This window comes from Lissotriton helveticus, chromosome 7 (assembly GCF_964261635.1).
Source record: "Lissotriton helveticus chromosome 7, aLisHel1.1, whole genome shotgun sequence".
NCBI lineage: Eukaryota > Metazoa > Chordata > Amphibia > Caudata > Salamandridae > Lissotriton > Lissotriton helveticus.
Genome location: NC_136068.1, coordinates 1,818,108,333 through 1,818,121,918, shown reverse-complemented (window position 1 = coordinate 1,818,121,918; position 13,586 = coordinate 1,818,108,333). Strand labels below are relative to the sequence as shown.

Here is a 13,586-nt window from a genome sequence, read left to right as displayed (position 1 = left end):
CGAACTGACCAAAAAACCAGATACATCGGAAATAATAATAACGGCTGACAGCTTCCAAAGCTTCTTTTTTGAGAAGGTGGAAACTATCCTTTTGGAGATCAAGGCTAAGGTCATGAAGGACCCTTGTCCGTTACACGAAGTTCAGTCTTCAACTGGAGTATATCTTGTGAAATTTCCTGAATTAGACCCGCCAAGCCTGGAGCAGATTATGAATAACATTAAGTCAGGCTCCCCAGCAGACCCGTGGCCCCCCAGGGTCTTTAGCCTTGCGCGTCCTATTTTGGAAAATCATATTATCTCCATTCCTAACAGCTCAATGGATTTACCATCAAGTCTTAAGGAGGCACGGGTGAGGCCTTTGTTGAAAAAGCCTGGAGCTGACCCAGCCATTTTAAAAAACTATAGGCCAATATCCCAACTGCCCTATCTGTCCAAGATTCTAGAGCAACATGTGCTGAAATCCCTTTCCTCGTTTCTGGAATCACACCATCTTCTCCAGGAGCGTCAGGCGGGATTTCGGGCACATCACAGCACTGAGTTGGTGATGCTTGCTGTGCTGGATGAGCTGAGAGGTATGGCTGACAGTAAAAAACCAAGCGCCCTGATACTTTTAGATCTATCAGTGGCGTTTGATACTGTCAGCCATTCCTTGCTATTGGATAGATTGGCTGCTTTTGGGATAAGGGGTCAGGTCCATCAATGGCTCCAATCTTTCTTGACTGGTAGGACCCAGAGGATTCAACTGGGGATGCCATTTCTAAAGCAGGTGCGATAGAGTGCGGAGTCCCTCAGGGTTCCGCACTGTCCCCACTGCTTTTTAACCTGTACCTCCAGCCGTTGATTGCTTCTCTAGCTGACATGGGTTGCCGTGTATTTAATTATGCTGACGACACCCAGTTATTGTTGAGTATCGATAATACGATCTCAGCACAAATCAGTACTCAGAACATCCTCAGACATACGGTTGGCTGGATGACGGCCAATCTGCTGAAAATAAATCCAGAAAAAACGGAGGTACTGGTGGTCTCTACTCTAGCATCACCTTGGAGTGACCTCTACTGGCCCAAAGAACTGGGGCCTTCACCGATACCCAGTGATAAGGTGAAAAGCCTTGGAATAAAAATCGACAATGAGTTGTCAATGGCCAGTCAGATCTCCTCAGTAGTGGGTATGTGCACTGGCCTGATTCGACAGCTAAGAAAGCTGGCCCCTCTTCTCTCATATTCCGCACTTCGTATGGTAGTTTCTGCCACTATTGTCTCGAGGTTGGATTACGGGAACGCCCTTTATCTGGGCCTACCCAAAATTTTGATTAATAAATTGCAGGTGGTCCTAAATGATGCAGCGCGTTTGATCTTCAAGCTACCCAGAAGATCACATGCTACTGCTCTACTCCTCAAGTTACATTGGCTCCCCATTGAACAGAGGGTAGAGTTTAAGAGCTTGTGTACAGCCCACAAGGCCATCTATGGGCTGGCCCCTGCGTATATCAAAGAGCGCCTGGAGGTACATACCCCCAGACGAGCTTTGCGGTCCGCCGATTCTCAGCTTCTAGTCTGCCCCCGCTATAAGTTAAAAACTAAAGGAGGCAGGTCTTTATCGGTTCTGGTTCCGCAGATCTGGAACAACCTACCAGAAACACTTCGGAAAGAAGCAAATCTGCTGCGCTTTAGGAAGCTGTTAAAAACTTTCTTGTTTAGGGGGGCTCTCGACCCAGCTAAATAGATCATATTTCTGGTCCCTGGACCCCTTCATTTCTTATGAATCGTTGTTGCTGGTTTGTTCCAAGCGCCTAGAGACCTGTTGGTGAGTTGGCGCTATAAAAGACCAAGTTAACAATAACAATAACAAGGTTGAAAGTCAGAGTCAACAATGTATTTTAACTTCTTGACCCCTCTGGTTACTTAGAGATCTTGTTCTCAGGTACATTAACCCAATGATATGATGCTTTGTCACACTCTGAATAATTGCATGTTTTTACTCTAAATGATCGTTGTAACGCAAGTACAAAGACAGTGTAATATGCTGTCACTGTAATTCTGTTTCAGCAGGCATATCACTTCTGGAAGCATGAATGCGGTGTTGTGAGGACTAGCCTTCAAATCCAAAAATTCTGTTCCATCACCCAGACGAATGTGCAGTACAACCTGAGAAGAAGGGGTTCATTTTGTGTAGTAAAATGAAGTCTTGTTGCTAAAAGAGTTTGAAGGCGCTGCCAGCCTCCGGGGACAGGAGATGTACATGCGTATGGTATGCACATCTCCTGTCGGTACGTGTGCAAATCTCCTGTACGCTCGTGCCTTCTTTTGTCTCCCTTCGGGACAGAAAGCAGCAGCAATAGAGTCTCATAGCTTCATGTTGCTAAATAACTCAAAAAACAAAGATATCTGTGTTTGTTGTAGGAAAAATGGCCCAAAAAAATGCCGCAAAATTGCCGCTAAATTTCCATATTTGTGCCGCTAAATTTCCTTTTTTGTGCCGCTAAATTTGCTAATCCATGCCGCTATATCCTGGGCGGTCTGAATAAGGGAAATAGGGCGGTATCATTGCAGGTTGTCCTTATCCTCCTTTTTAGGTCAAGCATTCAAGACCTGTTGTTCTCTTGTGGGCATAAAAGCCATCGCCCTTCTTATGATTTGTTTGTTTCAGTGTCCCTTAACAATTCTTGCTTGCTAGTGGTCAGTCCCACATTTATGTCCGTCCTTTTTCTTTTCCGTACCTCCCAGCCAGCAGGGACTAAGTACAGTATCATTACGCTGAGGTTGTTTATCTGCTGTTTGAGGGACTATTTTTTTCTTGGTTTCCTACTCTGGTACTTTGTGCCTGTGCTTGCATTTTAATGCAGCATTTGTCCCTCCTATTTGCGTGTTTGGCAACTGCATTTTTTTGACTTGTGTGTTGCACTCTGAAGGTATTGCAATGCAGGCTGAAACATGATGCCTGAGCTTCAAATTCGGCCATTCTAGCCATTATTGGGCTTTATTTGGTAGAATAGTGGTTGAGTTTTGGGCTTCTATTTAGGGGGATTGGGCTTGTTTCGCTTTGGCAATGATAACGGTGATATTTCCCCAAAAGCATGTCTTTTCAATAGGGCATGTGTGAGTTGCATTGTTTATATTTGATTTGTTTGTGTTCCTTTATGATGTTGCTGCATCCATCAGGCTGTAGGATTTTGTAGAAATGGGAGCATTGTGGGGGCTGTTCTTGTGCGCCACACGAGCCCCAGATGCTTTCCGCTTTATGCGAAGGGCAGCTGGTCCATCCCCCAAACCCCTCTTGCTTTGCACCTTCACCCATTCCCCCCAACCTCCTCTCTGCTAGCTCTCTCCTTATCAAAACAAAGCAACTGTGTCTAGGGTAGAAATAACAAGCAGAAGCAAATTACCATGAAGTGATATTTTTGGTCAACTGTAGTTTTCTCTGCTGCCTTAAAGAGTGTGTGTTTTCTCAAACTGATTTCATATTTTAAAATCAGCACACAACACAAGCTGACTGACAAATATTTGCTAACTCCAAACATGACCCGCTATTGGGGACCATATGACATGTAGGGGAAGGAAGACGTGACTCATCATCCTGCATTATACATAATTTGTGTGCCCCGTGCTTCTGTTTGCAAATAGTCATTAACACTTGCATTTGTATTGCATATTTATTCTGTTTTTTTAGAAGACGCCCATCGGAGTACTGCCTGCCAGACTAGCAAGAACATATCTGCATTACCAGTATTCTGGTATCAAGTTCTGATTTTGTGGGTCACAGCTAGAATGTGACAGTTTTGCCCATAATTATTTTTTCCAATCTCTGAAACAAGGGTGCTCAAATTGCGCACGCTTCTGTAAATCTGCTGGCATCTTTTGTACAGTTGTTTTCTGGAAATGCTGATCATTACGATGTGAAACATGCTTCCGTGTTTTCAGAGAGAAACTGCTTTTGTGGACGAGGCTGAAATCAGCTGACCGTGCCTAATATTTAATGGGTATATGGGGAACTTTCTTTTGATTGAAAAACAAACCGGTTTGTGCAACATTAGTTGAGCAGACTTAGAAAACTATTTAATGTTGTATCTGCTTCTAACTTAGGGGCATACTATCAAGCAGGGTGTTAAAAATTATCGCCGTTTTAGCGGCAGAAAACTGCCGTTAAAGCGGCGATAATTGTCTTGATAATATGGCCTTGTGAATTCCAGTAGAAACCCATGTTCTGGTGTGAACATGTGCTTCTATTGGAATTCTCCAGGGCATATTATCGAGCCCATTATCGCCGCTTTAGCGGCAGTTTTCTGCCGCTAAAACAGCGATAATTTTAAACGCCCTGCTTGAAAATATGCCCCCATATTAGTAAACATCACTGATTTTTTTCAGACACAAAACGTTATTAGTGCCCCGGCATTAAGTATCTATGGTGGTTCTACCAGTTTTGGTAGACCTTGGTTTGGCCACTATGATTAGTAGACTGCAAGCATTCTTCATCAATTCGTTTTGAACTCGATAAATACATTACAGAGCTAGGCTGTTTACATGAACGAAGTGTTCTTTGAGTGTGACTATTTAGGCTTATTCCCAGCCATGCAAGCTACATACTAATTGAAGATTTGATACTTGTTGCATATTTATGAAATCGGCTTGCAGAAATGTAATCATGTTTGTAGGATTCCCTACATGAGGAAATCAATTTCACATCTGTGTAAATGCGTTAAGAGTTAAAGGTCGACCGACGTACACGGACACCAGCATCTGCCTTTGCTTTTCTGTCTGCAAGTTTCCCACTCCCGTTTCAGTGGACATTGGTGGTTAGTGCTCGTTTACTTATGTGTTTTTGTTTGCAGCGGACTGATCACACAATGGTAAAAAACATTGTCATTTACAACGCCAATAACTAACTAAAAAAAAGCGAGACCTGTTGCATTTCTAATTAGGGGCGGCCTGCATGCCTCACCGGTGGGGAGGCAGGCACGCGCGGGGATGTGCTGCGTGCTTCATTTGAAAAAATGAAAAATAACACTTTCCTTGATGCTACTATGGCCAGGTCCCACGTCTCCTCACCTCCTCACCAGTGTCCTGCTTCCTGCTTCCTGCTTCGAGGTGCGGTGCACGTCGTTGTGAGGAAACAGCCTCAGTTTCCGCACAACTACTTGGATAGCCATTACATCGCATGCGTTATAAAAGCGCACACCATGTAATGGTATGCATAGTAAACGCTACGCATTGTTACATCGCATGCGATGTAACGCATGCGATGTTATGGCTACGTGTGGTAAAAAACGCGTAGTAATGGCTGTTTCCCGTTCACCAGCTTTGATTATATCAGCCCATACCTGTTTCTATAATTGAACAAAAACAAAAGGTTCTGTCGGTATGTCAATTTCTTTTTAGATTCAAGACAGTATTCGCTTGTAATCACAAGCAAAACATTTGGTGAAAGAACAATGTAACACACACCGGAAGTAGGTTTCAGATTTCAATATTTGAGATTAGTATCTTTGCAGAGACTTATAAACAGTCTGCTTTTGGGCTACATACCTACACTCCCCCGTCCCCCCTTGTCCTGAAGAAGACCCACCAAGACGCACCACTCAACTGTGCTAGGATTGGGGTCGAAACGTCGATGCACACAATATGTCTTTACATTGCCCATGAACACAAGAAAACGATTGAATTGACTCTGGGCCATATGTATAAAATCGTCAAGACAAATCAGAATGTTCTCCCCCTGTTCATTGCACTACATTTTATGTATTGTACATAGTGTGTTTTTTTGTATCACCTATCACCACAAGTCACCACAGTCACTTGATTTTCTTTTTTTGCCCTTCAATATATGATACTAATCTCAAATATTGAAATCTGAAATCTACTTCCGGTGTGTGTTACATAGTTCTTTCACCAAATGTTTTGATTGTGATTACAAGTGAATACTGTCTTGAATCTAAAAAGAAATTGACATACCCCAACAGAACCATTTGTTTTTGTTTAATCCTAATCCCAGGTTCTGAGGGACACTGAGTCACCCCATTGTTGCTTCTAATGTTTCAATAATTGGTTCCCAAGGGCCCAGGAGCACTCAGAATCAAACCATGAGTGCTGATCCGGGCGATGCCCGAACCACAGGGATCGATAATAGACCAGAAACTGACTGAGCGATGGAGGAAAAAGAACTTAGAACTACCTCACCAGGCGCTAAATGGTCCAAGCAGGTAAGTATCTCCTGTAGGCAGTCTGCGAAAAGACTATGATTAAAAGTCTATTTGTGACCGGCATAAACGCCTCCCCTAGTCAGTGGGGGTTGAGGCTCCCTAGGGCTTTCAAGAACCCTGCAAATGATTCCCTGCCCCCTCCATGGACAGGGTCAAAGGGTTATGGTCCCTGTAGGGACTGTGTAAGATATTGAAGGAGACAGGAAGCCAACCCATACAAGCAGAGAGAAAAAGATGAAATCAAGGATCTTGGCGGACCCCCTTACTTTATATGTCAGAGGGATTTGAGGATTAAATCGGTTTGTCAGCTAGTCTAAAATAAAAACCAAATTGTGCATATGCAGGAAGCTATTTATCTCCTCCGCTTCAATGGTATGCTCCAAGTGCAAATCCTACAATATCGGGCAAGGTTGTGTGTTAGATGATGGGTGTCAAAAATGTGGGCACGGGTGACAATTAAAATCCTCTTCCAGGATAAAATGATAATGCCCGAAGCCCTCCCCCTTTTAAAGAATCTAAGGTGGCACTTAAGGCTACAAAACTAGAGTTCTGGCATAGCCCCCTATTTACATTATAAAAATGAATTACTACCATAGAGAGAGCTCTCCCAATGCGCATGTTTACGCCCTGGAACACGTGAGAGTCCCACTTCATGATCAGCATAGTGCGCAGTACTTAAAAGCTACAAAAAATAATAAGACCCCCTCCCCCCTCAATATACCCTCACTAGGACCTATCCCTGGGCAGAAGATGGTCTTGTACCCCTCCAGGATAAAATGATTCTTGACTTTCCATGTCTCTTGCAGGCAAATGATGTTAAAAGACTTGATAAACTGTAACAACAAGCCTGCCACATTCCAAGAAATGAGTTTTAGGCCCTTCCCGGGTCAGTGGATAAACCCTGCTGTGGAAGTTAAAATGGTGGCTGGTAAATTTGTGGCCACCATAGGCTGTAAGTTGCCAGTGGAGAGCACTAAAATTGAAGGATGTGAAGAAGGACAGATTCGTTTTGATGGGGATAAATCCAAATACTTCGTGCCAATTCGGAGTATCTAATACTAATAATAATACCATCCCCCCCAAGTGTTTTCCTAGAGGGCCAGATTCATGAAACCCTTGTGCCATCAGTATGTCTTTATAGTCCCAAACGGTGGGTAGCTTGTGTGTTTTCCTAATCAATGTGAAGCTAGTGGTTTCCAAAATATGTGTGGTGAGCCCAGAAACCCCGTTCAAGACAACAGTGTAAAGGGATTAGGCCGGGGGAGGTTAATCACTGGGAGTGAAGAGCTAGTGATTAACAGGCCACAGGTTTTCGCTTCATCTGCCACATTGGGTACCAAGAGAAGCAAATTGGTATGGACTGAGGGCCCGATTCACAGAACTAAATTAAGACAAAATCCTAAACTTACTACCATTTGGGTATTCACAGAAGGCACTTACTCATTTTGATATTCACAGAATTTAGGAGTCCTAACCTTAGGACTCCTAAATGCCTTCTGTGAATACTGAAAGTCTTAAAGCTACGATTTTTCTCAGTTTAGGAGTAGTAAAGTTAGGACTCCTAACTTTAGGACTCCCAAACTGAGAAAAATCCTAACTTTAAAACTTTCGGAATTCACAGAAGGCATTTAGGAGTCCTAAAGTTAGAACTCCTAACATTCCTACTCCTAAACTGAGAAAAATCCTAACTTTAAGACTTTCAGTATTCACAGAAGGCATTTAGAAGTCGTAAAGGTAGGACTCCTAACTTCTGTGAACACCAAAATGAGTAAGTGCCTTCTGCGAATACCAAAATGGTAGTAAGTTTAGGATTTTGTCTTAAGTTAGTTCTGTGAATCGGGCCCAATGTCTTCAGTGGTATATGGTGGGGTTCGCAGGGTCCAAAAAAGGTATTCTGACTTGTTAAAGCCTGTAACTTGAGATTGCCAGTGTCAGGTTAACTACACCTACAACTGGAAAGATTGGTGGCGGACGTGTCGGTGGTAGTAACTTGGGTCTTTGGCGGTAAGGAGTAGGGAATCAAATCCCTGAAGGTCAAAATTCTCTCCATTCTGCTTGACAGTTTCTTAAATAATGCCTCCAGATTATCAAGTCTGACCCAAAGAGGGGCCAATAAATCAGTGAAGGTGACTGTGCTTTTTTGTAGGACAGGAGCCAGGTGGGCCGCCGTATCTTCTGGGCTATAGAATAGGGAAAGTGCGCATGACTGTTTTGGATTACCCAAGAGTGCCGACCAAACAGTGATTGCACACTTAAGAGTGTTCTACCACTTCTCCCCTGCTCTGCAGCCCCTCACGCAAAGCTGAAGCAGCAGGAGGACAAAATAAAATTATAATCACATAACATTATTAGAATTTAATTTCTTCCTGTTTTTACTGTTGCAAGGCAGAGGGGCAACGCTGCTCCTCCTTAATGGAGGCGCCACCCCTGGGTAAGAGTTAAGTAGGAAACAAAAGAAACAGCCAGGAACATCCAAGACAGAATATAGAAAGGTCGGAATATCGTGACTAGAATGTGGGCGTGTATAGATTTTCTATACTGCGCCTGACATGTACCTTTGTGATAGATGTTCGAGATATGTAGATGTGGAGTTATGAATAGTAAACCCTTACCTCCCTTGGTGTGTTTACCCAGGGCTTTAAGTGGTCTGGGTCTCACCGGGTGTGAGCACCTGCAGTTTTTTAAAGGGGGCCTGGAAACTGGTCTCTATCGAGCTCTGTTTTGTGCCCTGGCACAGGTGGTCTTTTTTTTCCCCCTGGACATGACAGCAGGCACATCGATGTGCGCGTGGTGAGCATTGTAGAGGAAGGGGAATCCTTTAAAAAGAATAATTTTCTCTCTGGATTTCCCTTCTCTCTTTGAAACTCAGGAGCAGCAACATTGTTAGGGTGTCACCAGGTCTTTACATGGAAGTTTTTTCAATATTATATACAAGCCATAGTTGCTAGTCATTTATCTTATGCAACTAACAACCAATGATAAAGCCAATAGTCCTGACTTGTAGGTATGATGTGACTTGTTGTATCATATATCTGGATGCAATGACAGAAACAGCAAAATACAAGTCCGGCGGCACACTGTGCTAAACACAGATTTTTAGCTTACGTGTTTTTAAGCCACGCCCTTAATTACATTGACCGCGCCCCTTTGAGAGACCCCCAGTTTTTTCATCCCACTTAAAGCCCTGCGTTTACCTCTTCGACGGTTATTTAAATTCACGCTCGAGTTCGTTTAGAATGTTTCACCAAGGTCGATTTTTTAATGTATACAGTTATTATTTGTTGTGGCAGCTATAGTGTACCTTCTTAAAGGGTGAAGACGGATGTAAAGAGGTGTGGCGCCGGCTAGGGCGACTGACTCTGGAATCTGGGGATCACGGTTCGCTCCCAGACACCGGCGGCAGATTAGCCCAGCACCATGTGACTCTGGGCAATAGCTTGCTTAATCTTCGCGACGGCCCCCAGCACCTAGAGACCCTTACGGGTGATTGTGCGCTTTACAAAAATGTGGATTATTATTAATATTACCTCTGTCCCTCAAAGCATTCGTCTGCTCAAACAACCGGTGTGGAGACGCTGAACCTTGCTGGGCAGCTCAGAGGGCTGAGCGCCTACTGCAGACCTGCAGATAAAATGGGTCCGTCTCAGTTACATCGCTGAGCTGGACTATGAAACTTCTGAAAGGATCGGTGTGGAAAGTTCAAGTGACTTTTTCAAATCCCAATAAAATTCCTTAGTATTTATTAACGCGCCGTTTTGCAAGGATTGTTGGGCTTTGCGCAGAGTCTGAGCGGCTTTAATTCTTCCTGTGTCGATGAAAGGAGCACCCTTCTATCGGGCAATAACGACTACTAAGCTCTCAGGGGCTTATTTACTAGTAAGCGGTACAAAAGGGGGTGGTAATGGACGGAGCATCTGAACCAATCAAACACTCACCCCCAGTCAAAAGATCTGGGTTAAACCCATCACCGTTCTTTAGCCCACTCTGCCACCCCAGTTCAGACATGGCTATATGCAAATCAGTCTGACCCTGTGCCTCATGGGAACAGTCCAGCCCGAACTGCCAAGCCATGCCTTCCCTGGACGGGTAACAAGCTTCCGAGGACCGGTTTCTGGCATTACAGCCGTCTTCAGCCCGGCTTGCTTGAATCCAGTGGCAAAGTGAGCAAGGGACTCACGTCTGAGCATACCCTGACACATTTATGGCGGCCAAAAGCGGTACAAAAGGGGGTGGTAACGGACGGAGCATCTGAACCAATCAAACACTCACCCCCAGTCAAAAGATCTGGGTTTAATCCATCACCGTTCTTTAGCCCACTCTGCCACCCCAGTTCAGACATGGCTATATGCAAATCAGTTTGACCCTGTGCTTCATGGGAACAGTCCAGCCCGAACTGCCAAGCCATGCCTTCCCTGGTCCGGTAACAACCTTCCGAGGACCGGTTTCTGGCATTACAGCCGTCTTCAGCCTGGCTTGCTTGAATCCAGTGGCAAAGTGAGCAAGGGACTCACGTCTGAGCATACCCTGCCACACTTATGGCGGCCAAAAGCGGTACAAAAGGGGTGGTAATGGACGGAGCATCTGAACCAATCAAACACTCACCCCCAGTCAAAAGATCTGGGTTTAATCCATCACCGTTCTTTAGCCCACTCTGCCACCCCAGTTCAGACATGGCTATATGCAAATCAGTCTGACCCTGTGCCTCATGGGAACAGTCCAGCCCGAACTGCCATGCCTTCCCTGGACCGGTAACAAGCTTCCGAGGACCGGTTTCTGGCATTACAGCCGTCTTCAGCCCGGCTTGCTTGAAACCAGTGGCAAAGTGAGCAAGGGACTCAAGTCTGAGCATACCCTGCCACACTTATGGCGGCCAAAAGCGGTACAAAAGGGGGTGGTAATGGACGGAGCACCTGAACCAATCAAACACTCACCCCCAGTCAAAAGATTTGGGTTTAATCCATCACCGTTCTTTAGCCCACTCTGCCACCCCAGTTCAGACATGGCTATATGCAAATCAGTCTAACCCTGTGCCTCATGGGAACAGTCCAGCCCGAACTGCCAAGCCATGCCTTCCCTGGACCGGTAACAAGCTTCCGAGGACCGGTTTCTGGCATTACAGCCGTCTTCAGCCCGGCTTGCTTGAATCCAGTGGCAAAGTGAGCAAAGGACTCACGTCTGAGCATACCCTGCCACACTTATGGCGGCCAAAAGCGGTACAAAAGGGGGTGGTGATGGACGGAGCATCGGAACCAATCAAACACTCACACCCAGTCAAAAGATCTGGGTTTAATCCATCACCGTTCTTTAGCCCACTCTGCCACCCCAGTTCAGACATGGCTATATGCAAACCAGTCTGACCCTGTGCCTCATGGGAACAGTCCAGCCCGAACTGTCAAGCCATGCCTTCCCTGGACCGGTAACAAGCTTCCGAGGACCGGTTTCTGGCATCAAGGTCGATTTTTTAATGTATACAGTTATTATTTGTTGTGGCAGCTATAGTGTACCTTCTTAAAGGGTGACGACGGATGTAAAGAGGTGTGGCGCCGGCTAGGGCGACTGACTCTGGAATCTGGGGATCACGGTTCGCCTCCAGACACCGGCGGCAGATCAGCCCAGCACCATGTGACTCTGGGCAATAGCTTGCTTAATCTTCCCGACGGCCCCCAGCGCCTAGAGACCCTAACGGGTGATTGTGCGCTTTACAAAAATGTGGATTATTATTAATATTACCTCTGTCCCTCAAAGCATTCGTCTGCTCAAACAACCGGTGTGGAGACGCTGAACCTTGCTGGGCAGCTCAGAGGGCTGAGCGCCTACTGCAGACCTGCAGATAAAATGGCTCCGTCTCAGTTACATCGCTGAGCTGGACTATGAAACTTCTGAAAGGATCGGTGTGGAAAGTTCAAGTGACTTGTTCAAATCCCAATAAAATTCCTTAGTATTTACTAACGCGCCGTTTTGCAAGGATTTTTGGGCTTTGCGCAGGGTCTGCGAAGCTTTAATTCTTCTTGTGTCGATTAAAGGAGCCCCCTTCTATCGGGCAATAACGACTACTAAGCTCTCGGGGGCTTATTTACTAGTAAGCCCGTAGCGCCGCCAGTGCGTAACACCGGTGGCTTGTAAATAAGTCCCTCCGTTTCTAGTGGGCGTGAGGGCTCCCCCGGAGGAGTCATCCAAGGCCAGGCAGCGCGGGCTGGGCTGGCGGCTGTCACTGTGCCATTTTACCATCTGATGTTTGTAAAAAGAGCAGGGCACTGCCTTGCCACTTGATTTCTCATAATCAACAGACATGCCCCGTGATGCGGGCTATGTTCCTTCCAGATCCACTTCAGGTTTTCTGACTGGAGCTTCTTCCAAGTTCCAAAAAAAGACCTCCCATTTCCCTCCATGCCTGCCCCCTCCCTTGGTATATAAACCACGCCCGGGGAGGCGGCGGGGCACATCCTCGCTGGGACCCCTGGAGTACAGAGGAGCGCCGCTGCACCTCGCATCAGGACCGCCCTGCACCGCCCTCCGGTACCCAAACCAGACAGCCCTCTGCTCCTGAAGCATCCTCCCGTCGGCATGGCGCTCTCCCTCCCCATCGCCTGCATCCTGGCGACCCTCCTGGCCGAAGGTGAGCTCCCTTCCCCGTGTAGCGTGATGCACGAAATGCACGGCTTCTTGGCGCGTGTAATAAAGCTGTTCTTACTACACAACTCAATGGTTTTCATTTTGCCAACCTCGGGTGGATGAAATGCTGTGTCAGCTCTGTCTAAATTCGACCGCGTGACCAGCTCCCTCTGCAGCTGGCATTTTACTTCGTCCTGGTAAATAATCGGAAGTGGAATCCGTTATCACAGAAATACCTGCTGGAAAAGAGCATCTTCCAAGGGTGTGGAATTTGCGCCCTGGAGATTACGCGACAAAGCTCCGCAACGAGCGTGTTAACCCTCTGAGCTATTATAGCTCAGATTGAATTTGTGACCTGCAGGTTACTCACAGACCGTCTTCAGCAGGCATGTTAACCCGACTGGAACCTGTCATCTGCATGTTGAGGAGAAAGGTGTATGTGCACATTTTAAGTACTGTTGCGAATAGCGCCTTGAAGCGCTCTAATCGCGAATCATTCCAAAGTTTTTCCACCATCGAACTGCCGCTCGCCCTTGTGGTAGCCGGAGCTTGGAGCCCGTGGGCAGCGCCCACGGACTGGCAGCGGGGCTGCTGCGTCACGGACACACCAATGTGCCACAGTGTTTTTTTAACGTCCTTAACACAAGCATTGAGGGGTTTCCACTCTCCTCAGATGCAGGATTTTGGGAGGAGCTTGGCTGCAGCCCTGATACTTGGAGAAACCATAAAATGTCTTCAGCCCGCCATAGCCTTCATTGCACACCAGCCCCCTGGCGAC

General features: G+C 46.1%; 1 protein-coding gene across 1 annotated transcript in view; it reads left to right on the top strand.

Moving 5' to 3' along the window:
- Window positions 1–12,399: 12,399 nt before the first annotated feature.
- The window catches only part of LOC144770800 (phospholipase A2 inhibitor and Ly6/PLAUR domain-containing protein-like), a 172,299-nt gene continuing 171,112 nt past the window's right edge, over window positions 12,400–13,586 (top strand). Inside the window, exon 1 of the mRNA XM_078655559.1 lies at window positions 12,400–12,812. Coding sequence (XP_078511685.1) covers window positions 12,761–12,812 — 52 coding nt within the window. The 5' untranslated portion in view covers window positions 12,400–12,760. The remainder of the gene's footprint in view (window positions 12,813–13,586) is intronic.